Source organism: Gopherus flavomarginatus, chromosome 2, assembly GCF_025201925.1.
Source record: "Gopherus flavomarginatus isolate rGopFla2 chromosome 2, rGopFla2.mat.asm, whole genome shotgun sequence".
Classification (NCBI taxonomy): Eukaryota; Metazoa; Chordata; order Testudines; family Testudinidae; genus Gopherus; species Gopherus flavomarginatus.
In genome coordinates, this window is record NC_066618.1 from 96,150,860 (window position 1) to 96,177,110 (window position 26,251).

Below are 26,251 nucleotides of genomic sequence, written 5' to 3' on the forward strand. Positions count from 1 at the left end.
ATGCAAAGTAATTCACATTGGAAAACATAAATCCCATCTGGTCATACAAAATAATGGGTTCTAAATTAGCTGTTACGACTCAGGAAAAGAGATCTTGGAGCACTGAGGACAGTTCTCTGAAAACCTCTGCTCAGTGTACAACGGCAGTCAAAAAAGATAACAATGTTAGGGACCATTAGGAAAGGGATAGATGATAAGACAGTAAAGACATGACGCCATTATACAAATCCATTGTACACCTGTCACGGAGTCCCCGGGCGATGCTCTGGAACTGCTCCCCACCAAGCCAGTCAGGACTTTGGGGAGCCTCCTCTCCCTTGGAGCAGACTTGTTCAGGGCAAGAAGCTCACACAACTTCACCTCCTGGGTCTCTCCTTGGAGCATTCAGCATCCTCTGCCCCTCCGTGCGCTTCCCACAGTGAGCCCACCCCAGCGGGGTCCTGGGGAAGCCACCGGGTTCTGCACCCCCACTTTGCAGTCAGACGTGACTCTCAGTCAGCCAGTAACACAGAGGTTTATTCGATGACAGGAACAGGGTCTAAAACAGAGCTTGTAGATACAGCGAACCGGACCCCTCGGCTGGGTCCATTCTGGGGGCAGTGAGCCAGACCCCCAGGTCTGCCCTCCACCCTTGACCCCAGCCAGCTCCAGACTAACCACCCCCCCAGCCCCTCCTCTTTCCTCAGCCCCTTTCCCGGGCCAGGAGGTCACCTGATCCCTTTGTCTCCAACACCTTCAGCTGGCACCTTTGCAGGGGAGGGGCCCAGGCCATCAGTTGCTAGGAGACAGAGTGTCAGGCATTTAGGTGCACTGGCCCTTTGCTCTGCCAGATACTTAAGAACTGCCATGGGGACACTGAGGCACCAATACAGTATTCAGAGAAAACATTAAGAACTTTCCCAGTTCGTCACATCTCTCCCCCCTTCGAGACCGAACTGAGCGAGGTCACTCCTGCCAGTGACCTGGGGAAGTTCGAACCCACCAACGTTCCCATAGATGCCCCAGCATCTCTCCCATTCCTTGGTGTGAGTTACACCAGGACAGTCCAGTCTCACGCCCTTCCTTAGGTCAGGTGTGCTTGATGGCACTTGCAGGCCGCATGTGGGAAGGTTTATGCGGCTTGAACCCTTTTGCTACCCCAATACCTTTGGGGTCCAAACTGGGACGGGGTCTTCTCCCAGCACTTAAGAGCCCCCATCTTGGCCTTGGCCAGCTCTGGGCTTGGGCAGCCACTTCCCACTTTGTGGCCCAGACACAACACCTCTGCCGTCCCCCCTTACACTTTCCAGCTTTTAACGTCAGTCCCACCTTCTTGATGCAGCCCAGCCCCCTCTTTACCTGGGACACCTGTTCCTCCCAGGTCTGGCTAAAGATGCACATGTTATTAGTGTCTGCCAGGGCCAAGTTTTCCATCGCCCTCTGCTTCTCTAGAATCTCCCCAGGCCTAGGCATGGGGTGGGCATCGGACACTGTGATGGCTTTAAGCTTCTGATAGCCCCCATAAAACCAGATCTTCCTGTCTCCCTTGGGGATCAACCCCATGGATGAGGCCCATGGGCTGTAAAACGGCTGGATCCCATCTAAAGCCAGCAGGTCCTTGACCTCTCTCTCCAGGTTCTGGGCTGCTTTCCCAGTGACTCTGAATGGGGAACACCTGATGGGGAGATTGGCTTCCACCTCAGGGAAGAGATCCCCCAGGGGGTCTTCCCCCTTCTCCTCCCAATCCTTCCTTTCCGGGTCCAGGGGTCCCCTCACTCTCCTCCCATCCAGCAGCTCGAATGGGAAGAACCCTGTGGATTCCTGGGGCACCACCAGCTGCCTTCCGATTCCCCCCAGTTCTACTTTCCCTTGGGGAGCCCATTCCTGGTACAGGAATCCCTTCTCCTGCAGGACTCTGTCCCTGCAGCCTTCCCCACGGAGGTTTGCAGCGCTGTGGCCAGCAAGTTCTCTCAGCTTCTCCAAGGAGGGATCCTTCTGCAGCTCGGTCTGGGATTCAGCAGCTGGGGCAGGGAGTGGGACCTGCTCCCTCTCGCAGGCTGGGCCTGGGGTCACAGCCCCCCTGAGCCCTGTCCCTGGTAGCTCCCTCCCTGCTGTGTAATCACTTCCCAGCAGCACGTCTGGACCAGGCAAACCTGTTTGGCAGCTGACCTGCCCTGCCGGGGTGTCCCCCCACTCAGCGGGGGTCTCAGCTCCCCCCGTGCTCAGCGCTGCCCTTGCTGTCCCAGTGGGGGCAGGCAGTGAGCTCTCTGCTCTGGTCACAGCATCAGAGCCAGGGTGAGCCCCCTCTCCGGTGTGCATGGGGCTGGGGAGCATCTCTCCCTCCCACTCAGCCCCAGGGGGCTGGTTACAGGTAGGCAGGTATCCTGAGCCCAGCAGTCCCTCCCCCCTGCCAGCCAGGTCATTTGCATTTTCACTGACCATTTCCATCCTAGCCAATTGGTTCCCTGGATTTGAATTCAAACCCTCGGCCGTTACAGGAGCGGGGCCTGGATCCTGTCCCATGGGGAGACAGTCACCCCCTAACAGGGCCTCCCAGCCGATATCCTGGAGAACCCCAACTACCAGCCAGCTCGACCCCTCCTGGGTCTGCACAGGGATCTGGGCCATAGGCAGGGCGAGGGGCTTCACCCCAAGGAACTTCACCCAGGGTCCACAGTCCCTCAGCATCTGGGGCTGCACCACCACAGTTCTCTCTGTCCCAGGGTCTCGCCCCCGCAGGCGTGTTTTCCCACTGACCCCTGGGCAGCCCCCTATGTCTCTCTGCTCCACCATCACCAGTCCACGCTGCTGCTGCTGCTTCTCATGCAGCCTTTCCTCGGGCTCTTGCTTTCTTTCATGGTCCTCTCGCTCTCTCGGGCTCTGCTCCCATCCCATCCATCTCCAATCTCCTGATGGGGAACCCAATTGTGAAGACCCTCGTCTGATTGGGGACCAGACTCCCGGGGATGCCTGGCTGATGCTCCAGCTGCTCTCAGATCCTCTTGTAGCCCCATCTGGGCCAGAAATCTGCTCCTCAGAGCGGTGCTTCTCCTTCAGCTGCACGATTAACTGTGCCTTGGTGAATTTCCCCATGCGTAACCCTCTCTTTGTGCACAGGATCACAATGTCCTTCTCAAGGAGATGGTGATAGGCCATCACTTCATCGTTCCCAAGTGGCTCTGGACTCACAAGACTGTGGGCTCTTGGCTCCCCCATGGTTTCCAGGAAGAACCCCTGGTGTGCCAGCCCTTCTCGTGATCACCACCTCTTTGCCAGGGTCGAGCTGCAGACTCCTCTGCCCCTGGGACTGCTCCTGCAATCCCCAGGGGAACCCTGCTACTGCAAAAATCCTTCTCTCTCCCAGGGTCGAGCGGCAAGCTCCTCCGCCCCTGAGACTGCTCGCTGCAATCCTCAGGGGGACCCCGTTACTCCAACAGTCCTTCTCGCTGGTCACACTCTCCCAGAGGTTAACTGCCCCCTGAAACCGTCCCTCTCTGAGCCTTCAGCACGCCTGATCCTCATTATCCCTCCTTTGTTTTACTGCTCCCGAGTCACTTACTGCAAGCAGCACCATTCACGGGGTGCATTACGTCCCACCGCTGCCACCAGTTGTCACGGAGTCCCCGGGCGATGCTCTGGAACTGCTCCCCACCAAGCCAGTCAGGACTTTGGGGAGCCTCCTCTCCCTTGGAGCAGACTTGTTCAGGGCAAGAAGCTCACATGGCTTCACCTCCTGGGTCTCTCCTTGGAGCATTCAGCATCCTCTGCCCCTCCGTGCGCTTCCCACAGTGAGTCCACCCCAGCGGGGTCCTGGGGAAGCCACCGGGTTCTGCACCCCCACTTTGCAGTCAGACGTGACTCTCAGTCAGCCAGTAACACAGAGGTTTATTCGATGACAGGAACAGGGTCTAAAACAGAGCTTGTAGATACAGCGAACCGGACCCCTCGGCTGGGTCCATTCTGGGGGCAATGAGCCAGACCCCCAGGTCTGCCCTCCACCCTTGACCCCAGCCAGCTCCAGACTAACCACTCCCCCAGCCCCTCCTCTTTCCTCAGCCCCTTTCCCGGGCCAGGAGGTCACCTGATCCCTTTGTCTCCAACACCTTCAGCTGGCACCTTTGCAGGGGAGGGGCCCAGGCCATCAGTTGCTAGGAGACAGAGTGTCAGGCATTTAGGTGCACTGGCCCTTTGCTCTGCCAGATACTTAAGAACTGCCATGGGGACACTGAGGCACCAATACAGTATTCAGAGAAAACATTAAGAACTTTCCCAGTTCGTCACAACACCCACACAATGAATACAGCACACAGTTCTGGTAACCCTGTCTCAAAAAAGATACATTAGAATTGGAAAAAGCAGAGAGAAGGGCAACAAAAAGGATTATGGTTGTGGAACAGCTTCCATATGAGGAAAAGATTTAAAAGAGTGGGATTGTTCAGCTTAGAAAAGAGATGACTAAGGGGGAGTATTATAGAGGCCAATAAAATCATGATTGGTGTGAAGAAAGTGAATAAGGAAGTGTAATTTACCCTTCATATAAGACACAAACCAGGAGTTACCCAATGAAATTAATAGGCAGGAGATTTAAAAGAAACATAAGGAAGTACAGCTTCAGCAGGAGCTTGACAGAGGCCATTTCCTTCCCCTTCTCTCCCCAGTCTCCACTGGGAGACTTCTTTGATGTCTGGTTTCTCCTGCCAGATATGTAGAGACCTGGGAATAGGGCTGGTCAAAATTTTTCTATCAACACTATTTTTCGATGGAATATTGATTTTTCAACTGAACAAAATTTTTCATAGAAAAGTGTCTGCTTTCTGCAGAAATTTTGGTTTTTCAACAAACATCCTAAATTTGAAAAATTTCAGCCAAAACCTATTTTTAAAATTTCTGCCAAAAAAATCTAAATTTTTGTGAAACATTAAACGAAAATTAATTTTTTGTTAATTCTCACCAAAATTTTTCATGGAAGAAAAAAAGTGTTGTTTCCCCCTTAGCAGCACTACTGAGGAGCCTGATTGTCTGTCCCCACCAAAGATGAAAAGGGTATCTGGTGATGGAGTGGGGAGACACTGCTAGCTCACTCCCACCAACAAGAGCTGCAAAAAACATGGTGATCTCACTCGTGGTTTTCTTTTTCTGTCTGGCACCAGGTTCTTTTTGGGAGGAGGAGACAGGTTGCACACTGCTCCCCTCTGGCAGTGGTGTGTTCCCAGGAGGAAACCCTTGACAAGAGATAGGATCCAGATCTGAACTGTTCTACCAAAGTCATTCAGCACCAAAATGCCATTTGATCTATTTATGCTATTGATCTCTTAAGCTATCTACTTTTTTAAAGCTGTTATGTCAACACTGATACAGTACAGCAGCTTGCCACCTACAGTACTTATAGATTCATAGATTGTAAGGCCAGAAAGGACCACTATAATCATCTGCTCTGAACTCCTGCATAATACAGGCCATAGGACTTCCCTGAATTAATTCCCGTTTGAGCTAGGACATCTTTTAGAAAAACACATCCAATTTTGATTTTAAAATTGCCAGTGATGGAGATCCTTTGGAAGTTGTTCCAGTGATTAATTACCTTCATTTACAACTGCTGAGAGTTTGTGAAGTAAGTATTAGGTAAGAAAAAATACCTGAATCATTTTCACTCAGTTTGACATTTTATTGAAGAGCAAGGGATGTAGTACAGTATACAGTGCTAAGAATTGTAACTTTTTTAATGAAGTAATAATATAAAAGTAGCTCTGCTGGCAGGTGGCACATAGTCGGTTGCATACTGCACATGGCTGTAAACTGTAGAACGATTCAGTACCTGCTGCAAGTTGAGGAAGTGGGATCTTCATCTCTTCTTGAGCAGCTGACTTCCTAGAGATGTGGTTTTGTTCTCTGTCACATCCCAGTACAGAGATACTCTATTCCAGCCAAATGACATTAACTTTGAAACAGAGAATAAGATCCTACCAGTTAGGTCTTATGCAAGGGAACATCAGCAAACCTGAGTCTAACCGTAAAAGTAAGAAGTCTGAAAATGATTATTCTAGAGACTTAGAACAGTTCTTTAGAATGGTAAACGTGTCTACAGTTGTCAATACTAATACTAAACATATTTGTCATAGTCCATTTAAGGATCATCAGTGGATGTAAAGTGGCCCCGTAAAGTTAAATCTCTATACCCTATTATCAATCCCCTAAGATATTCAGCTGTTCCCTGTCAGCTAATTAATGATAGATACTACAATAATTTTTGGGGGATTTTTTTTGGTTAAAATTTCTATATTGAAACAATTGTTTCAGTAGCATGTGAAATTGATTTATAGATAATCTGATCCCATACATAAAAAAAAGGGGGGGGTGGCGCTAGTCTTCAGTCCTTACTTCTATTTTCTTTCCTCTGTATCCTGAAGACTGGAACAAAGGAGTTTTAAAATCTCTTCCTTAAGCATAGAAACCAAGCTATGTTTATCTATTTTTTAAAGTTAATTTTCCAAGCAGTATGGCTTAATCCACGAGCCCTCTATCTTTTGTTTTTTTGAGAATGTGAGTATTGCTCATAAAATAGTTTTAAATAAATGACCTGTAACTTGCTTGGAGCTGCATGCCTCTATTTATATGATGATGGTTTATTTTTTAGAGCTCCCAGTATAACAATATAGGAAAAATACTAAAGGTCTTTGGCAATTCATCAGGGTGATTTTAAAGATATTTCTGTTACATTGAACTATTGGCATTGTTGCATAGGAATAAAAGCTTAAGAAAATTATCCCTCCCCCCTTAAAAAAAGCCACATCTAAAAAGATCACAAAAGAAAACACACAATTCAGATAATCTCCGTGTTATATCTGAGATTAACTTGGACACAGATGTTTCAATTCATAGTTTGATCTGGTGTAAAATATACATTTAATAAAATACTGTATTATATTGCTTCTATAAACACTGATATCTGATAAAAGCATGTTGGCTTTTCTACCATATACTTGAAGCAAGAGCTCTTGAACTAGTGCTTAGAGCAGGGGTTTTGATACCACCCTTCCCCACCGCCCCAAATTAACTCTTTCAGCTTGTGGCCACAGGTTTCCTTAGTATATATATATTTTTCATTTGCATTTTATAGGAATTAAGCTGCTGTGGATAATTATTAGACTTTGTTCTTTCTGTATTTAAAGATGAAATGATTCAACACCATTCATTACTGTTCATTTCCTGACCACACTGTAACCATTAAACTTCTAAGATATTATCCAAGAAGTTACTGAAATTATTAATGCTACATGAAAACATTTTCCCATCCAGGCACAGACTTCCCCCTTTCATCCACTTGGCTGTAAATGGAAATAACTCAGGAATTATCTCTTTTTGTTGATTTGTAAACCACCTAAACCCTTGGCTGCCATCCTTTTCCACCACCAAAAGCTGTCTCCCCCTCTTGTGCCAGCAGCAGCATCTGAAAAGCTGATTGCTTCTTTTGAAGACAGGTGTGAGAGGGTGCTTTCTATATGCCAAAGGCTGGTTGTCTTGCTGTTGGTTTGTGTCAATCCCAACAACAGTCAGTCCCATGATGTAATACTCCTACTTTACTGCGGAGCAGCAGTGAAATGCTGTAGACTGGAGCTGAGCAAACATGTTTTGATAAATGACTGATGATTTTGTGGCATAGTGGTTACAAACAGAATTTACTGAAGTCCAGGTGGTTCAGTAATATAGGTGCAATCACTTGGTGAACTGCCTTTTAAAGATCCTACAGGACTAATGCATTCTCACTTCTTATTACCCGTAGTTTACTTTTATCCAGCTAGTTGCAAAGGCATTATTTATACAGATTCTAATTACAATTTCCAGTATTGTCAAGATTTTTTAGGATGGGGAAAAATGACTAATGGTTTTGATCTATATCATATGCCGGGTGGCTTGCTTGAAAGCCACAGTTTAAACTGTGGAAATGCTGAGAGACATAATCCAGCTCCTTAGGCATTGTCAACGCTAGAAAAATATGGCCACCGCCCTTGCACTTCAGTTGGTATTTGTAATAGGTGTAGGCCAGTGTATAGACAGGGTTAGTGGTAAACATACCCAGGTCCTTTCTAAACTGCAGCCCTCCGCTATTGCTACTAAAGGTGGAGCTTCAAAATTGGTAAATTATATGTACTTAAATGTACTAGAGTAAATGCAATCTTTCAGTCTCCTCTGTAGTTCTAATCTCTACTGTAGTTCTTTGTATTTGTAATCTGTTTTTCAGGAAACTGTGTTTCAATCCTGATTTAAGACTTGTTCCTGCAAACACTCTCAAGTGTAGTGCTTTTCACTGTGAGCGATTCCATTGAATTTGATAACCTCTATGCTCAGGCTGCAGGCCGTTTGCAGTGTTGAACCTTATTGAGGATGTGATCACTCCCTTTAATAAGGTGTATGTAGAACTCAGACCAGTTTGAAAGGAAATGGGAAAAAATAATCTATTATCAATGAGAATAGCTATCCTAGACTTACCCACACCATATGTGGTTTAGAGTGTTGTTGTAGCCATGTTGGTCTCAGGATATTAGAGACACAAGGTGATGAGGTAATATAGTTTATTGGACCAACTTCTGTCTGGCAAAAGAAACAAGTGTTTGATCTTACACAGAGCATGTGATATTATGTATCTTTAGTGCCACCCTCACTTAGATTTAGTTATGTTATTGAAAACAAAAGGAAGGCATTATGTATGTGTGTAGTCTTGTAATATTACACGAAAAAGATTTTTTATTACAATTTTCCCCATGACATTGCAAACCATATGACAGAAGTATTAGTTTTATAGTCATCTACCACCAATTTAGATAAGATCTGGCTAAATCCATATGAGAAGCAAGACCATCTATAAGGAGGAGCCACAATGAGGGTGAAGCAAGTGTCCAAAACTTGTTTCAGGCAGAATGTGGCAATTAAATGTGTCTAGTATTACACAGTACCTCAGCTTAGCCATTTGACCACCTTTGGTAAGCATATTGTTTCCCATGAATAAAGCTGGGTGAAATTCTTTGGTTTTGCTTAATGAACTTTTCATAAGGAAAACACAAATTGTGCTAATGCATACATTTGGTCTATGGTATAAGTTTTTTATATTTCTCCATGAAACCATCCTTCCAGCGCAAGGGAAAAGCTATGCATAGCACTGTCATTTTAAGCTCTACCTTGAAGGAAATAAAAATATCACCTTGTGTCTTTGTCCCATGAATCCATGGTCGGGGTGTTGGGCAGCATCTGTCCAGCTGCTAGTCAAATGTTTGAAGCAAGTTTATTGAGAGTGATGGTAAGACCCAGTGGCTGTTGGAACGATCTATTGGAGTAAAATTCTTTGCCTGGGCAAGCCAACGGATTAAAGGGATACATGGAAAACCTCACTGAGAGAAAGTCAATGTGAAGAAATATAATAGCAAATGTGCTCCCAGACAGGCATCAAGGGCCCAATCCTGCAAGGTGTTGAGCACGTCTGAGAGATGCTGAACAACCTCAACTCAGATTCAACAGGATTGAGGGTGCTTAGCATCAAGTCCTAAAAAAGATTAGCAGAAAAAAATCCAGCTCAAAAGATCTAGGGACAAGCCTGGCTTCCTGTTCCATCCCATCTGTGTTGCTCTGGTGACATGAAGGGGACAGAGAACTACCCGAGCTGGCCAATTAAGGAGTCTTGTGATATAGGGAAAATACCATAAAGCCAGTGTAGTCAGTTCTACACCAGCACTCCACTTATCACCACTCTCTTATGTTTAAAAGTGCATTCTTGGGTAAGCCACAGGTGTGGGCAGAGGCTGGAGGGGGTGATTTCCAGCCAGCAGAAATCTTAACTACCCGAGAAAACCCTGAGGCTGCTCTAAATTACACTTGGAGCCACTTTTTCCCTCACTCTGTGTTCTGTGCCAAGTGCTGCTTGGCCACAATTTGTGATCTGGCCCTCAAAAGCAGAATATGCGGAAGGAAGAAAATGCTAATCTTTTGGTATTAAAATACTTTTACAAGTGCCTTTTATAATGGATAAACAATTGAGTAGCTGTGCTGACTTATTATGGAATCCATATACTAGTTTGACAAAGACCCTTCTCATTCCCACAATTCTGACCAACCAAGATCCTGCCCTCGCTAGTGCTTGACATGACATTGCTTGGGGGGGGTTGGCCAATCATGAGTTTTATATTTTTTGAAATTTGGGTCACCTTGTTGATAAAATCAGAATAGTTCATTTGTAATAAAACTAAGTGCAATGATACAAACGCTGAAGCCTAACCTTAAATGAAGGAGCTACTCTTTTAACAGCCCACTGCTACTTTCAAAGTGAAGGTAATGATTTGACCACTATTTTTTCCCCATTTGTTTCCATGATTTTTCTGCTCTGGTGTTTGTTCCCCTGCGCCGCATCCCTCTTCCCCCATGCTCTGGTGTCAAAGAACCCACCTAGCAGGTTTTTCAGTGAAACACTGACAATTTCTGACATACCTCAGTTGAGTTTTTTGAATTGTCGCCATGTTGCAATGCTCAGGACTACAGTTTGAATTAAAGCCAAAGATAGCTTTGAATCATTTGGTATTAGGGTATTAATGAGCTCTGCAGACATTTCAAAATACTATTTTTCCCCCTTTAACCAGGTGTGGCTTAAGCCAGTCTATTTTTCCCATAAGTAATAAGGTGTACAATATATAACTTTCCCCCAGTATTGCAAAGAGTGTTTCCAAAAGGCTTCATTATGCAACGAAGAGAAGATTTTACTGGGTTTCCTTTCCCTAACATTATGTTCCTGCCTGCCTCCATCCTGAAAAGCTGATGGCTTGAGCAATGACATTTTCTTCAAACTACCACATCATGAGCTTTTCTCATTTCCTGATTCTGCTTTTCATGTGCTTTTTGTCGCTTAAAAACTGTCTGTGAATGAAACTAAAGGTTTATTACTAAAAGAATTATATTTAAGGATCATTTTCCAAATGGCTAGAAGTGACAATGCAAGCAAATTGTACTCAGATGCTGAAGAAAGGAATTAAGGATTTAATACTGAAATAAAAGATTTTTAGGCTTCCAGTAATCTGTCTGATAAAAAGATAACACACTTGAAATCTTTAATCACAAAGCACTGAAGTAATTTCTAAAATATAATCAAATTTACTCTTCTGGCCTTCCTGAGTGACATGTTAAATGAAAGCACTTAGAAAATTAAAAGAATAAAATATAAATCTTAATGGAAATCATTCTCAAAAGTTCACACAAAAGGGGCTCTTATCTGTTTGGTTTTTGTTGGTTTGTCTTTACATTAAAGATTACATTTTTCCTATGGCAGTTCAGTAGTAAAACAAGATGGTGAAAACCATTTTTGTCTTTGCTGAGGGGCTCTCATTCCAGTGGAGTGGGAAAAGAACATCTCTTTTTTCAGCAAGATGGTTGACGCTAGTCATTATATTAACATAATTAAATTTAATAAAAGTTTTCAGCTTGATTTCAGTGTATAAGTAGCAGGAAAATCTTTCTTACAGTTTTGATGGATATGCTGAGCTGTATATGTGTAGTTTTCTTTTAAGGAAGATATTATCAGATTTTCAGTGGGACTTATTCTCCCAAATCCTGGAGGTGTAATTGAAAATCCCACCCTAACTTTCTACAAATGCACTGCAGGGTGCATCATTTGAGGAGGTCATAAGGTGCTTCTCTCTCTCTCTACCCCTGCACAAGGATGAGCCTTAACTACAGCCCTTGCACTTCCTTGAATACAAGAACAGCTCAAGGCTAGTGAGCCCATGGGAGCTTGCCTCACCAAAAGGGACAAAGTGGAAGCAGAGCCGTGGTCGGAAGAAATCACAGACTCATAGAAGTATAGGCTGGAAGGGACCTGGAGAAATTGTTAAGTCCAGCCCCCTGTGCTGAGGCAGGACCAGGTAAATCTAGACCCTCCCTGCAAGGTGTTTGTCCAACCTGTTTTTAAATGGAGAGCAAAGTTGTCTTGCTGCAGAGGACATGCACACTGCACCCTCCTGGGAAGTGATAGTGATTGCATTCCCAGGAACCTCCGGGAGGCATTCACATGAGTTGCTACAGCTCTGGACATGAAACTGAATTTTAATGACACAGCTTGAATCAGCTTCTTTAAAATCACATTATACTATAATCATCCAGCCAGCTGGCGATGAGGATGTTGAAAATCTTGTTCAGCATCTCTTTCTTAGGTGCATCTTCTTTATCGTGGTCTATCTTTGCTGTATTTCTTAATGATTAAAATACAATTGTCAAAGAAAAGAGCCCCACATAATTTTACTGTTTCTCTTTGGTCATGTCCCTCATTTAAGACCTTTGCTACACATTGAAAAGGCCAGTGTCACATACAATTGTGTGAATGAACCTGTTCCTATAGTTCTGAGTCCTCTTGTTTTGTCAGAATTCCACTGGTACCAGAATGGCATGCTCCTTTCTTTGTTTTGGTTGGGAGGTAGGGAGGTACATTCATGTTTCACTTGAAAAGTTCGGTTAACAGAAGCACAATAGCCTAAACCACAAACACTAAAAAGGGAAGTTTGAATGTATTTTTTATAAGAGTGGATCTGTAATAAAAACAATAAAATCCAGTGTTTAAGTTTTATAGAAATAATTGAATGACCAGCTGCAGCCATAAACACCTTTACATTTTGATTGGGTCTTAACTCCTCCATCCAGTGATTAATTGGTCTGTGAAAGACAAACATATTACATGATTCCTTAAGTATAACATCCTGTTTTAAAGACTACTTTAGTACAGTTTAAATGTTTTTGAACCTGTTCACTTTAAAAGGGTATTTCAGTGGTCTTCAATTTGTCATTAATTCTTGTGTATTTTCATGATGATGACTATGAATATACAGTATTCCCCTTTAACGTTTCTTCCACACAGCAGTATTGCTTTGTCGTACTTTCTCTGCAGAGGTTTCATATGTGTAACATTGTATGGTGTCACAGCTTGTTTCTGTAGAAACATCATGACGAACACAGGATGGAGATTTTATTTGACATGAATTGGAGAGAACAAATAGTAGGGTCTTCCTTAAATGGAATCAAACACACGATAGGCTGTATTTGTGGATAGTAGCCACAGCCTCGCTTTGGTAGAGGCACCAGAGCACTGGAAAGCTTTGTGCGATAAGGAGCTCCCAAGTATGCAGGGGAAATATTTCCATTCCTCTCCATAACTTTGCTGACCAGAGCAGGAAGGGGAAATCATAACCAGACCTCTCCCTGCCCTCTGAGAGGATGACAGGACCAATGTACAGGGTCTACGAAGAAAAGAAATCTTCTAGAAGGTCGCTCTCCCTTGTACACCTGCGGGGCTACCCAGAATGTGGCTGTATGGGAATAGATATATGCATAGAACTTTAAAACATACTCCATGTAACATTGTTTCAAGTGAATTTAGTGTTCCTATCAGTGCCAGATTGCCTACTCCTGATATTAAAATCAATTGATTTAGCTATGAAACAGGTACAACACAGGCAGCAGGAGTTCAAGTTCTCCAATGTGCTTGAATCGTGACTGAGAGTGTAGTGACATTTCTTATATACATTCAGTCCTTGGCCTCTGTATGGGACTGCCATCAGGGGATCTAGTTAGTACCTATTGTGGTTGTTGTGGTTTTGCAACATGGGAGATTGATTGAGAACAAGAAACTATAAGTCACCAAATAGCCATAAAACAATAGCAAGTTTTGGTCATTTTAGATATGGGCTATAGGTGATGACAGTTGCTATCATCTTAATAATCCTCTGATCAGTCCATTCTCCATTGCATATATTTATTCAAAATAAATTACTACTTCATAGATTATAAGGCCAGAAGGGACCATTGTGATCATCTATCCTGAGCTCCTGTATAATACAGATCACTGGACTTCCCCCAAATAATTCCCAGAGCAGATCTTTGGAAAAACATCCACAATTGATTTAAAAATTGTCAATAATGCAGAATCCACCTTGACCCTTGGTAAATTGTTCCAATGGTTAATTAATCTCACCACTTAAAAATTATGCTTTATTTCCAGTCTGAATTTGTCTAGCTTCAATTTCCAGCCACTGAATTGTTATACCTTTCTCGGCTAGACTGAAGAGCCCATTATAATATTTGGCCCCCATGTAAGTACTTTTAGACTGTCATCAAGTCGCTCCTTAACCTTCTCTTTCTTAAGCTAAATAGACCAAGATCCTTGAGTCTGTCACTAGAAGGCATGTTTTCTATTCTGTTAGTCATTCTCATGGCTCTTGTTCGATCCTTCTCCATTTTGCCAATATCGTTCTTGAGCTGTTGTTACTAGGAGTATGTCTACACTATGAAATTAGGCCGAATTTATAGAAGTCGATTTTTTAGAATTCGATTTTATACAGTCGATTGTGTGTGTCCCCACTTAAGACTATTAAGACCATTAACTCAGCAGAGTGTATCCACAGTACCGAGGCTAGCATCGACTTCTGCAGCATTGCACTGTGGGTAGTTATCCCACAGTTCCAGCAGCCTCCACTGCCCATTGGAAATCTGGGTTGAGCTCCCAATGCTTGATGGGGCAAAAACATTGTTGCTGGTGGTTCTGGGTAAATGTCGTCAACCCCCTCCCCCTTGAAAGCAATGGCAATAAATCGTTTCTTGCGTTTTTTCCTGGGTTACCTGTGCAGACAACATACCACAGCAAGCATGGAGCCCGCTCAGCTCACTGTCACCATGTGTCTTCTGGGTGCTGCCAGACATGGTTCTGCATTGCTACACAGCAGCAGCTCATTGCCTTTTGGCAGCAGATGATGCATTACGATTGGTAGCTGTCGTCGTTGTCTCCTGGGTGCTCTTTTAGCCAACCTCGGCGAGGTCGGTCAGGGCGACTGGGCAGATATGTATGCTCCTGGCTGGCCTCAGTGAGGTCGGCCGAGGGCGCCTGGACATAAATGGGAGGCGACGATGGCCAGCAGTTGTACTGCACCGTCTTCTGGCAAGCAGCCAGGAGACGACAATGGCTATCAGTTGTACTGCACCATCTTCTGGCGAGCAGCCAGGAGATGATGATGGCGAGCAGTCGTACTGCACCGTCTGCTGCCAGTCTAAGATGTATAAGAGAGATGGAATTGATCAAAACAATAAAGAGACCAGATTTGTTTTGTATTCATTTGCTCCCCTCTCCCTCTGTGACTAGTGGGGGGAGAGATAGCTCAGTGGTTTGAGCATTGGCCTGCTAAACCCAGGGTTGTGAGTTCAATCCTTGAGGGGGCTATTCTGTGTGACAACCCTGTAAACCAACCCTGTAAGCCATGTCATCAGTCACCCCTCCCTCCATCAGAGCAACTGCAGACAATCATTTCGTGCCTTTTTTCAGCGCAGATGCCATAGCATGGCAAGCATGGAGCCCGCTCAGATCACCGCCGCAATTATGAGCACTGTAAACACCACATGCATTATCCTGCAGTAAATGCAGAACCAGAATCTGCAAAAACAAAACCAGGTGAGGAGGCGACGGCAGCGTGGTGACGAGAGCAATGAGGACACGGACACAGACTTCTCTCAAAGTACGGGCCCCGGCAGTGTGGACATCATGGTGTTAATGGGGCAGGTTCATGCCATGGAATGCTGATTCTGGGCCCGGGAAACAAGCACAGACTGGTGGGACCACACAGTGTTGCATGTGGCTGCGAAACTTTTGCACGCGTAAGGGCACTTTCATGGAACTTTGTGACTTGCTTTCCCTGGCCCTGAAGTGCAAGAGTACCAAGATGAGAGCAGCCCTCACAGTTCACAAGCAAGTGGCAATAGCCCTGTGGAAGCTTGCAACGCCAGACAGCTACTGGTCAGTTGGGCATCAATTTGGAGTGGGCAAATCTACTGTGGGGGCTGCTGTTATCAAAGTAGCCAATGCAATCAAAGAGCTGCTGATATCAAGGGTAGTGACTCTGGGAAATGTGCATGTCATACTGGATGGCTTTGCTGCAATGGGATTCCCTAACTATGGTGGGGTGATAGACGGAACCCATATCCCTATCTTGGCACCGGAGCACAGTACTTTTCAATGGTGCTGCAAGCACTGGTGGATCACAAGGGATGTTTCACCAACATCAACGTGGGATAGCCAGGAAAGGTACATGACGCTCACATCTTCAGGAACTCTGGTCTGTTTCAAAAGCTGCGGCAAGGGCCTTTCTTCCTAAACCAGAAAATAACCATTGGGGATGTTGAAATGCCTATAGTTATCCTTGGAGACCCAGCCTACCCCTTAATGCCATGGCTTATGAAGCCGTACAGTGGCAGCCTGGACAGTAGTCAGGAGCTGCTTACGCACAGCCAGACACCAGGGCAGTTAACAGAGTACAAGAGGGCACGGTGCACATCAGAAAAGCTTTGAAAACCAGTTTCATGACTGGCCAGGCTACGGTGTGAGAGTTCCCCCCCCTTGGTTCACTCCACTTCCCTGTAAGCTAACCACCCTCCCCCCTTCGATCACCGCTTGCAGAGGCAATAAAGTCATTGTTGCTTCACATTCATGCAGTCTTTATTAATTCATCACACAAATAGGGGGATAACTGCCAAGGTAGCCTGGGAGGGGTAGGGAAGGAGGGAAGGACAAGGCCACTCTACACTTTAAAACTTATTGAATGCCAGCTTTCTGTTGCTTGGACAGTCCTCTGGGGTGGAGTGGTTGGGTGCCCGGAGGTTCCCCCACCTCGTTCTTGGGCATCTGGGTGAGAAGGCTGGGGAGGAGGGCGGTTGGTTACACAGGGGCTGTAGCGGCGGTCTGTGCTCAAGCTGCCTTTCCTGAACCTGAGCCATACGCTGAAGCATATCAGTTTGTTCCTCCGGTAGCCTCAGCATTGCCTCTTGCCTTCTGTCACCAAGCTGATGCCATCTATCATCTTCAGCCTGCCACCTATCATCTTCAGCCCACCACCTGTCCTCGCATTCATATTGTGCTTTCCTGCACTCTGACATTGTCTGCCTCCACGCATTCTGCTGGGCTCTTTCAGTGTGGGAGGACTGCATGAGCTCAGAGAACATTTCATCACGAGTGCGGTTTTTCACCTTCTAATCTTCACTAGCCTCTGGGAAGGAGAAGATAGTGTGAGCATTGAAACCTTTGCAGCTGGTGGAGGAAAGAAAGAGAGAGTGGTAGTTAAAAAGACACATTTAGAGAACAATAGGTAGACTCTTTCATGGTAAACCTTGCTGTTGACATTACATAGCACATGTGCTTTTTGTACAAGGTCGCATTTTGCCTCTTATTGAGGGCATGTTGGTTTGGTGTGAGAGATCTTTCATGCAGCGCTGGGCAACAGAATTTGACTTGCAGGCAGCCATGGTTAGACACAGTCTTCTGACTTCTGTAAGCTTCATAACGTGGGAATGGTTTCAAACAGCAGCGCCCTCATTTCCCATACCAAGCAGCCGCTGGGTTGGCCATTTAAAATGAGTTGGCCATTTAAAAGGAGGAGGGGCTGCAGTTTTCGGGTTAACATGCAGCACAAACCCAACTAAACCACACTCCCCAACACACCCAATTCTCTGGGATGATTGCATCACCCCTCCCTAACAATGGGGAACATTTCTGTTCAGCCAGAGGCAAACAGCCCAGCAGGAATGGGCACCTCTGAATGTCCTCTTAATAAAATCACCCTATTTCAACCAAGTATCCAGGAACAATATCACTTTCTTGAGGATAACACAGAGAGATAAAGAACAGATGCTGTTTGAATGCCAGCAAACACCGGGACCATACGCTGCCATGCTTTGTTATGCAATGATTCCCAACTACGCGCTATTGGCCTGGCGTGGTAAAGTGTCCTACCATAGAGGACCAAATAAGGCTGCCCTCCCCAGAAACCTTTTGCAAAGGCTTTGGGAGTACATCCAGGAGAGTTTTATGGAGATGTCCCTGGAGGATTTCCGCTCCATCCCTAGACACGTTAACAGACTTTTCCAGTAGCTGTACTGGCCGCGAATGCCAGGGCAAATTAATCATTAAACACACTTGCTTTTAAACCATGTATAATATTTACAAAGGTACACTCACCAGAGGTCCTTTCTCCACCTTGTGGGTCCAGGAGGCAGCCTTGGGTGGGTTCAGGGGGTACTGACTCCAGGTCCTGGGTGAGAAATAGTTCCTGGCTGTCAGGGAAAACGGTTTCTCCACTTCCTTGCTGTGAGCTATCTTAAACCTCCTCCTCCTCATCTTCCTCGTCCCCAAAACCTGCATCCTTGTTGCATGCTACTCCATTGACAGAGTCAAAGTACAGGGGTGGGGTAGTGGTGGCTGCACCACCAAGAATGGCATGCAGCTCATCATAGAAGCAGCATGTCTGGGGCTCTGACCTGGAGCGGCTGTTTGTCTCTCTGGTTTTTTGGTAGGCTTGCCTCAGCTACTTAAGTTTCACGCGGCACTGCTGCGCGTCCCTGTTATAGCCTCTGTCCATCATGCCCTTTGAGATTTTTTCAGATGTTTGGGCATTTCATCTTTTGGAACGGAGTTCTGATAGCATGGATTCTTCTCCCCATACAGCGATCAGATCCCATACCTCCTGTTTGGTCCATGCTGGGGCTCTTTTGCGATTCTGGGACTCCATCATGGTCACCTCTGCTCATGAGATCTGCACTCACCTGCAGATCGCCACACTGGCCAAACAGGAAATGAGATTCAAAAGTTTGCGGGCTGTTTCCTGTCTACCTGGCCAGTGCATCAGAGTTGGGAGCGCGGTCCAGAGCAGTCACAATGGAGCACTCTGGGATAGCTCCCGGAGGCCAATACCGTCGAATTGCAACTACGCTACCCCAAATTCAACCTGGCAAAGTCGATTTCAGTGCTAATCCCCTCGTCGGAGGAGGAGTACTGAAATCCATTTTAACCTCCCTTTAAGTAAAAAATAACGGCTTTGTCTTGTGGATGGGTGCAGGATTAACGCTGCTAAATTGGACCTAAACTCGTAGTGTAAACCAGGGCTAGAACTAGGCACAGTATTCCAGCAGTAGTCACACCAGTGCCAAATAGAGAGGTTAAATAACCACTCTACTCCTACTTGAGATTCTCCTCTTCATGCATTCCATGATCACATTAATTGTTTTGATCACAGCGCCGCATTGAGAGCTCATGGTCAAATGATTATCCACCACGACCCCTCCAATTTTTTTCAGAGTCACTGCTTCCCAGCATAGAGTATGCTGTCCTGTAAGTATGGCCTACATTCATAATTCCTGTATGTAGACATTCTCATTTAGCTGCATTAAAGTGCATATTGTTTGTTTGAATCCAAGTCTTCCAGAATGCTTTGAATCAGTGACCCATCCTCTTCGTTATTTATCAAAAATGCCCCCCCCCCACATTTTGGGGTCATTTGCAAACTTTTATCGATGATGATTTTTTGTTTTCTTCCAGGTCATTGATAAAAATATTAAATAGCATAGGGCTGAGAACCAATACCTACGGGACCCCTCTGGAAACACTTGCTTAGTGATGACTCCCCCTTTACAGTTACATTTTGGGACCTATCAGTTAGTTTTGTATCCATTTAATGTGTGCCATGTTGATTTTATATCATTCTATTATTTTAACCAAAATGTTGTGTGGTACCAAGTCAAATGCCTTACAGAAGTGTAACTATTTTATTACAAAACTGTAATTACTTTTACCAACCAAGCTTGTAATTTTGTCAAAAAAAGATATCTAGTTGGTTTGACGGGATCTATTTTCCATAAATCCTTATGTGACGCTGCACCCCATATTCTTCATAGTTGTACGATTATGATATTAGAAAAGTTATGGTTTGCTGAAGATGTTTATCTTATTTGTATGCATGTATCATTTTTGTATCTGAATTTTTGAATATTGACTATATATCTGTATTTCACATGTATTGTAGTCACACCTGGGTGACTCCCACTAGGCAAAATGCTTCCAGTCTAGATAGTCGCCGTGAAGGACCTGTTCATGGTTATGGGTCATTAGGAAAAACAATAGGCCTTAGGAAGGGCTTATCCCCCATCTGGTAAGCCTTCCTGAGAATGCTCCAAACAGCCTGTAAGTAATGGCTGCCTTGACTCAGCAAAGTATACAAGGGCATGTGACCAGGCCATATGACTTGGGACTCCATTTTGGCATGTCTGTATTTTTCCACAAACTGGTCTGGGAACCAAGTTTGAAACAAAGGGTTCCTGCCATATGCTAAAGCTGTATAAGGCAGGGAGTTACATCATTGGTTGTTCTTCACTCCCCCACAACTGAACACCTGAGAGAAGCTCCTAATGAAAAGGACTTGGAACAAGGGTGGGGATCCCAGGCTGCAAAGCAAGTGCAACTTGTGCCTTGAGAATCTGCAAGCCTGCTTGTATCGTCAGTCAGGGTGAGAGATTGTTAATTCAAATCCTATCCTTCTAGTACATTAAGCTTAGTTTGTGTTTTTGTTTGTTTATTAGGTAAGCTACTTTGATCTGTTTGCTATGACCTTGATTGATCAGTCCTTCAGCCATCGTATAGATTGCGTCGATCACAACACGTCTTCCATTCTTCTTGTATCTTGGCCTTCCTTCTCCATGTGCGGCCATGTGTTTTCATGATAAATCTTCCCATCTCTTTGGAGGTCAGCCGAGTGATCATTTCAGTTCTCGTGCTTACCACTCGGCGACAGCTCAGTCCATTGATTGTCAGTGACCCTCACTACATGCCCGACCCATTGCATTTTACTATGCCTGCTCTTAATGACGTCCTACCCTTCACTCTGCTGTCTGATCACTTCATTGGGGACTTGGTCATGGACTGAAATTCACACAATTCTTCTTTCCATTGCCCTCTCCATGACAGACAGTTATAATAATTTAAAATCTATCTTTCTGTAGGTAATAAACTTGTTCTATGTTTTTGTTTTATCTAAACCAGTGAGTTTGAATGAAGTGCTTGGAAATCTTAGTTCAAGGGGAAAAGGCTGTTGCATTCCCTCTCCACATTCAGAGGGAAAGAAATTGGATAATAAATCCATACTGGTTGGCGTTTTGACCAGGGCAGGGTGGTACAGCTCTGGGGTCCTAGGCTGGGAAGCTGGTGGTTATTTTGGCTATAGTATCTCTATTGTTGATTCATGCAGTGGCTGGTCAGCCTGCATGTAACTGCAGCTGGGTGTGTCCCTACCTGTGTGAATGCTGGTGGAAGTATGTAGGATTAGGAGTGGATCTGCAGCTTATCACAGCAGCACAGTAGAAGAGGGAGCCCAGGCTGGTGAGTCAGAGGGCTCAGTGGTATCCCAGTTCAAGGTGGAACCCTGGGGGGAACCCATCACAACATTAATCACATTACCCTTCTTTCATTCTTTATTAATTGAATCCCATATCAGCTGCTCCATTATCTTGCCCTGGATCAGTGTCAGGTTGACAGACCTATAATTACTTAAGTCATTCTGTTCACCCTTTTTAAAAATTGGCAGACCATTAGTTTTCTTCTAGTCTTCTGGAACTTCCCCAGTGTTCTAAGGCTTATTAAAATTCAGAATTCATAATCCAGCAAGCTCCACAGCCGGCTTGTAAAACTCTAGTATGCAAGTGATCTGGACTTGCTGATTTGAAAATGTCTGACATTAGTAGATTCTGTTTAACATCCTCCAGCAATATAAGTGGAATGGAAAGAGTGTCATCGTAATTGTATTATGAGACTTTATTATTTGCTTTCCTCCCAAATACCGAACAATAATATTCATTTAATGCATTTTCTTTTGTATAAATTATTGTTGATAATTCTTCCATTGCCATCTATAATTGACCAGTACCATTATCAGGATTCTTTTTTTCCTAATATATTTTAAAAAACTCATTGTTCTTTGTTCGGCTGGCCATAGGTTTCTCCTTGTGCCCTTTGCTTCGCTTATCAATTTTCTACAGTTCCTAACTTCTGATTTATATTTTTTGCTATCAACTTCTCCTTTCTTCCATTTGTTACATATTTTTTTTTATTTTTACAGCTGCCTTCACTTCCCCTCTAAATCAGATTGGTTTTTTAACCAGTACTGCCTTCTTTCTTGATTCTGAGATTGTGGCTTTTTGAACCCTCGTAGGGTGTTCTTAAATGATTCCCAAAGTGTTCTGAAAAGATTCCCAATTAGCATTCACATTTTTCTGATTAAATTTTTCCTCCCAGCTGATTGTCTCATAATTGTTTTCAGCTTTGTGAAACTGGCCCTTTTAAAGCACCAAGTATATTTATGGGTCTGGACTTTATTATGCTTTTACATTATAAATGTGCTCAAGTCATGATCACTTGCAGCTAGGCTACCTTTAATTTTTTGTTCTGTGATCACTTCCTCTTTATCTTTTAGGACAAGGTCTAATTTTCCCATGTTGGCTATAGCACTTTTTGAGTTAGGAAATTGTCATCTATAATGTTACATTTCAGAGATGTTTTAGTACTGGCAGCATGAGACCTCCAGCATGTGTCATTCAAATTGAAGTCCCCCATAACCATGCAGCTTATTTTTCCTACACATTTTAGGTGTGTAAGGAAGAGATCATCCTGTTCTCTTGTGTGTTTTTGGTAGTCTGCAGCAGACACCAACTAATACCCTATCTTGTGCTTTATCTATTGAATACTTATGAATCAATGTACTAAGATAATTTTCTTCCAAGTTACACTGGTCTACAATTTTTGAGAAGTCGTCTGCTTCAGAGATAAAATGTGTTTTTTATTATGTATTTTGATGTGCTGAATTCAAATATGACAATTAAAACAACTGATTGGCTACTGTTTCTAAGATATTTAAATTTTTACATTTTATGTCTATGTATATTGTGTAGATAGTAGAGTTTTATTCATAAATTGTAAACCTAGGTTTTTTCATGTGTTTATGGTTGCTTTACATGATAATATTTCACCTGTCCTGTTTATGTAACACTTTGAAAATCAGCAAAAGGGTTATATAAATAAAATTTATTATGAAACAAAAGGCAAAAAACTATTATGCATATAGTTTAGTCCTATTCAGTGTCTACTCGGCGCTTCTTGGCTTGTCTCTTGTATTCATTAAATGGAGCTTCTCTTGTCACTGTCCAGCAATAGTCTGCAAGCATTGATGGGCTCCATTTGCCCTGATAGCCTGCCAGGAGATTCCACTGCTGTAGTCTGGAGCCCAACAGCTCTGCCTTACTCTTGGTTAGTTCCAAATCCCTGACAAGGTCATTCAGTTCACCTTGTGTTATGAGGTGTGGTTCAGAGGAGGAGGATGGGAGAAAATGTGGGTCCTGTGACATTGATGGTTCTGGACCAGAAGTTTCCTCCTCTTCCTCTTCCTCGTCTGACTCAAGTGAGAAGGATTCTGGTGCATCAGGAACCGGCAGTCCTTCTCCGTGGGGTACTGGGCGTATAGCTGATGGAATGTTTGGATAATGCACAGTCCACTTTTTCTTCTTTGACACACCTTTCCCAACTGGAGGCACCATGCAGAAGTAACAATTGGTGGTATGATCTCTTGGCTGTCTCCAAATCTTTGGCACTGCAAAAGGCATAGATTTCCTTTTCCTGTTCAACCACTGGCGAAGATTTGTTGCACAAGTCTTGCAGCATATGTGTGGGGCCCACCTCTTGTCCTGATCTCCAATTTTGCAGCCAAAAGAAAGGTGATAGGCTTTCTTAACCATAGTGGTTATACTGCGCTTTTGTGATGCAAAAGTCACTTCACCACAAACATAGCAGAAGTCATCTGCACTGTTCACATAAGTATGAGGCATCTCTGCTCACTTTGGCTAAACAGAAATGTGTCCCTTTGCAAAATCAAACACTGACAAAGAAGAGAGCACGACACTGTATGATTTCTAGAGCTGATCATGGGCAATTTATTCAGCAGAGTGATGAGTGGATTGCATCATCCATGACTTCTAGGAATAACATGCAATTCATATCATGTCTGACGCAATACCAGCTTCAGATTGCAGCATTCATTGTTTTGCCTAAAAAGCAAGTACTGTCCAAACCCAGTCGTAGATTTATTCATAGATCCAGTCAAAGATGTATTTTAGTCATTTCTGGTTTAAATTGAGATCCCTTCACTTTATAACTCACTTATCCTCCGCCATTCCCAAGTCAAGGGTCGTATATACTGACCCAATAGCATATCTTGAAAACTAGAGCCAATCAACAATTTTAAGCATCATTTTCATTCTCAGTGACCCAGAATTAGTAAAGTTGAACTATATTTATTTCAGAAGCATTTTGGATGTAGAGCAATGTTATCAGTGATTTGGAATCAGGTATTGCCAATTTTAACATAGAGTGCCACTCCTCGACTCCTTTTCCCCGCTTGATCCTTCCTAAATAGGTAATAATCATGAATTTTTGCATTCCAGTTGTGCAAATCATCCTGCCAGATTCAGTCATACTAACTATATTGCATTTATGCACATAAATGAGCAATTCAAATTCCTCTTGTGGTTACTCAGGCTCTTAGAATTGGTGAATAGGCAATTCAAGCATTTCTTCTCTTTATGTCCTTTGTTTCTTTGATTATTTTATTCTCAACATCTTGATTTGCTAACTGAATGTTCATATCTTCCCTCTTTTTACCTTCCCCGTTTGCTATTAGTTTAACCCCTTCCTGACTATTCTAGGTAGCCTATCTCTGAGAAGATTGGTCCCCCTTCTGCAGAGGTGGAGGCCATCCAAACTATGCAGTCTCCTCTCTCCATAAAAGGTCACCCAATGTCCACAAAACCAAAACTGTCCACTCAGACCACCTACCTAGCCAGGGATTCACTTCCAGAATCTTCTGCCTTCTGTCTTCCTTTGCTCATGGGACAGGAAGGATCTCAGAGAAGATTGCTTGGACATTCTTCTTCTTCAGATAATGCACTGTCCTGTTTTCTGCCTTGCAGAAAGTTCTTTTGATTTTCTAGGTATTGAATCCCCCACAAGCATTGTCTGTCTTCCTTGGACTGTTGGAGAACTCTTTACAGGCATGTTTGATTTGCTTACAGATTGAACTGAGCAGCCATCCATATGTACTTCACATACTATATTTGTTTGTGGCTGGCTACCCGCTTGTACAAAAAGTATTATTTTTAAAAACAAAAATGTTTTCTTGTGGAAGACTGGCAAAATAGTATGGTTGCAGATGTAAGAATGGTAACTATGCTGTGAACCTTATGACCGATTGGGGAGACATGTCTGTGTCAATGTGTAAAGTCCATTTTATTTCAGGGTCTCCATGCTTTTTATTGTAGCCTTCATTTTGGAGCGTGACTTTCATGTTGTGCTGCAATCTCTGCTGTGGTTTAAAGTATCCATTCTGCAGTAGGGGCTTGAATGACTGAGTCTGAGAAGTTGGCACAGAGCAATCCAAGACCATCAACTCTGTCTCTCAACTACAGGTCAATCCACAAGAACAATTAACTCTTGACACGGAAGCCTGAATGGGCACAGGAACTGGAGTGTCTCAACATGGCATATGCCGAAAGATGTCAGAAACTGTATTTCAGTGGTAATGCTCTCTTTGAAAGGTCCATTGCCACATGTCAGAAGAAGAGGCTGGAGAAGAGAGAAGGCAGGAAGGGTTGCCTACCCTAAGGACACTGACCAAACCCAGGACTCACAGAAAGGGTGAAATCGGACTCCGGGGTGGGGACGGATTGTGTTCAGGACTGTTTGTTTTCCAAAGTTCTGTGACTTTCTAGTGCTCTTTAGTAAAGTTCCTGTGGTTAAGAAATTCCTTTGCTACGCCTGTGTTCCTTCTTTGCCTGCTATGTTGTTTCTGAAGGGGTTAATCGAGAAGCTCAGAGCTCCCACAGCAAAGTGGAAGTCCAAGGGAGCGTGTATAAGCAACAGGTGGCTCAGGAGAACTGAGATACTGGTTCTGGGGTCTAGGCAGCTGGACTGCAGGGTCCTGCTGCCCAAGAAGGGTGTCAAACACACACTTTTCACCTAGGAGTGTGCCTGAGAGACCCAGAGCTAGGAACAGTGATTAGTCATTATCCAGACCCAGGAGGCTTAGAAGCCCATGGGATTCAGTGCTTGGATCCACTCACAGCAGACTGGCATCTGTCCACAGAGGGGGACTGAGCCAGGAAAGTTAGTGTGAGATCAGAATCAGGTGCAATGTGTCTGAAATAAAGATAAAATTCAAAATATTTAAACCTGGATGTCTAAAGTTAGGCTAAGAAGTCCATATTTAGGTCCTATAATAAAATTAGTCTCTATTTCAGAAGTGCTGAACAGTAATTTACATGGGATTTGTGCTTGATACTTCTGAAAATCAGGCAATTTTTGTTTAAGTGCCTAAATGTTAATTCAGGAGCCTGACTCTAG

At 44.1% G+C, this 26,251-nt stretch overlaps 1 protein-coding gene across 5 annotated transcripts in view; it reads left to right on the forward strand.

Moving 5' to 3' along the window:
• Window positions 1–26,251, forward strand: part of SUGCT (succinyl-CoA:glutarate-CoA transferase) — a 477,812-nt gene that overhangs the window by 271,985 nt on the left and 179,576 nt on the right. Inside the window, exon 15 of one of the 5 annotated variants that reach the window (XM_050937746.1) lies at window positions 15,317–16,431. The exons of 3 other annotated variants lie outside the window; for them this stretch is intronic. In XM_050937746.1, the coding sequence (XP_050793703.1) occupies window positions 15,317–15,374 (58 nt within the window). In that variant the 3' untranslated portion in view covers window positions 15,375–16,431. Of the gene's footprint in view, window positions 1–15,316; window positions 16,432–26,251 lie in introns of those variants that run through there. One more of the 5 variants, XM_050937748.1, reaches the window with a different exon arrangement.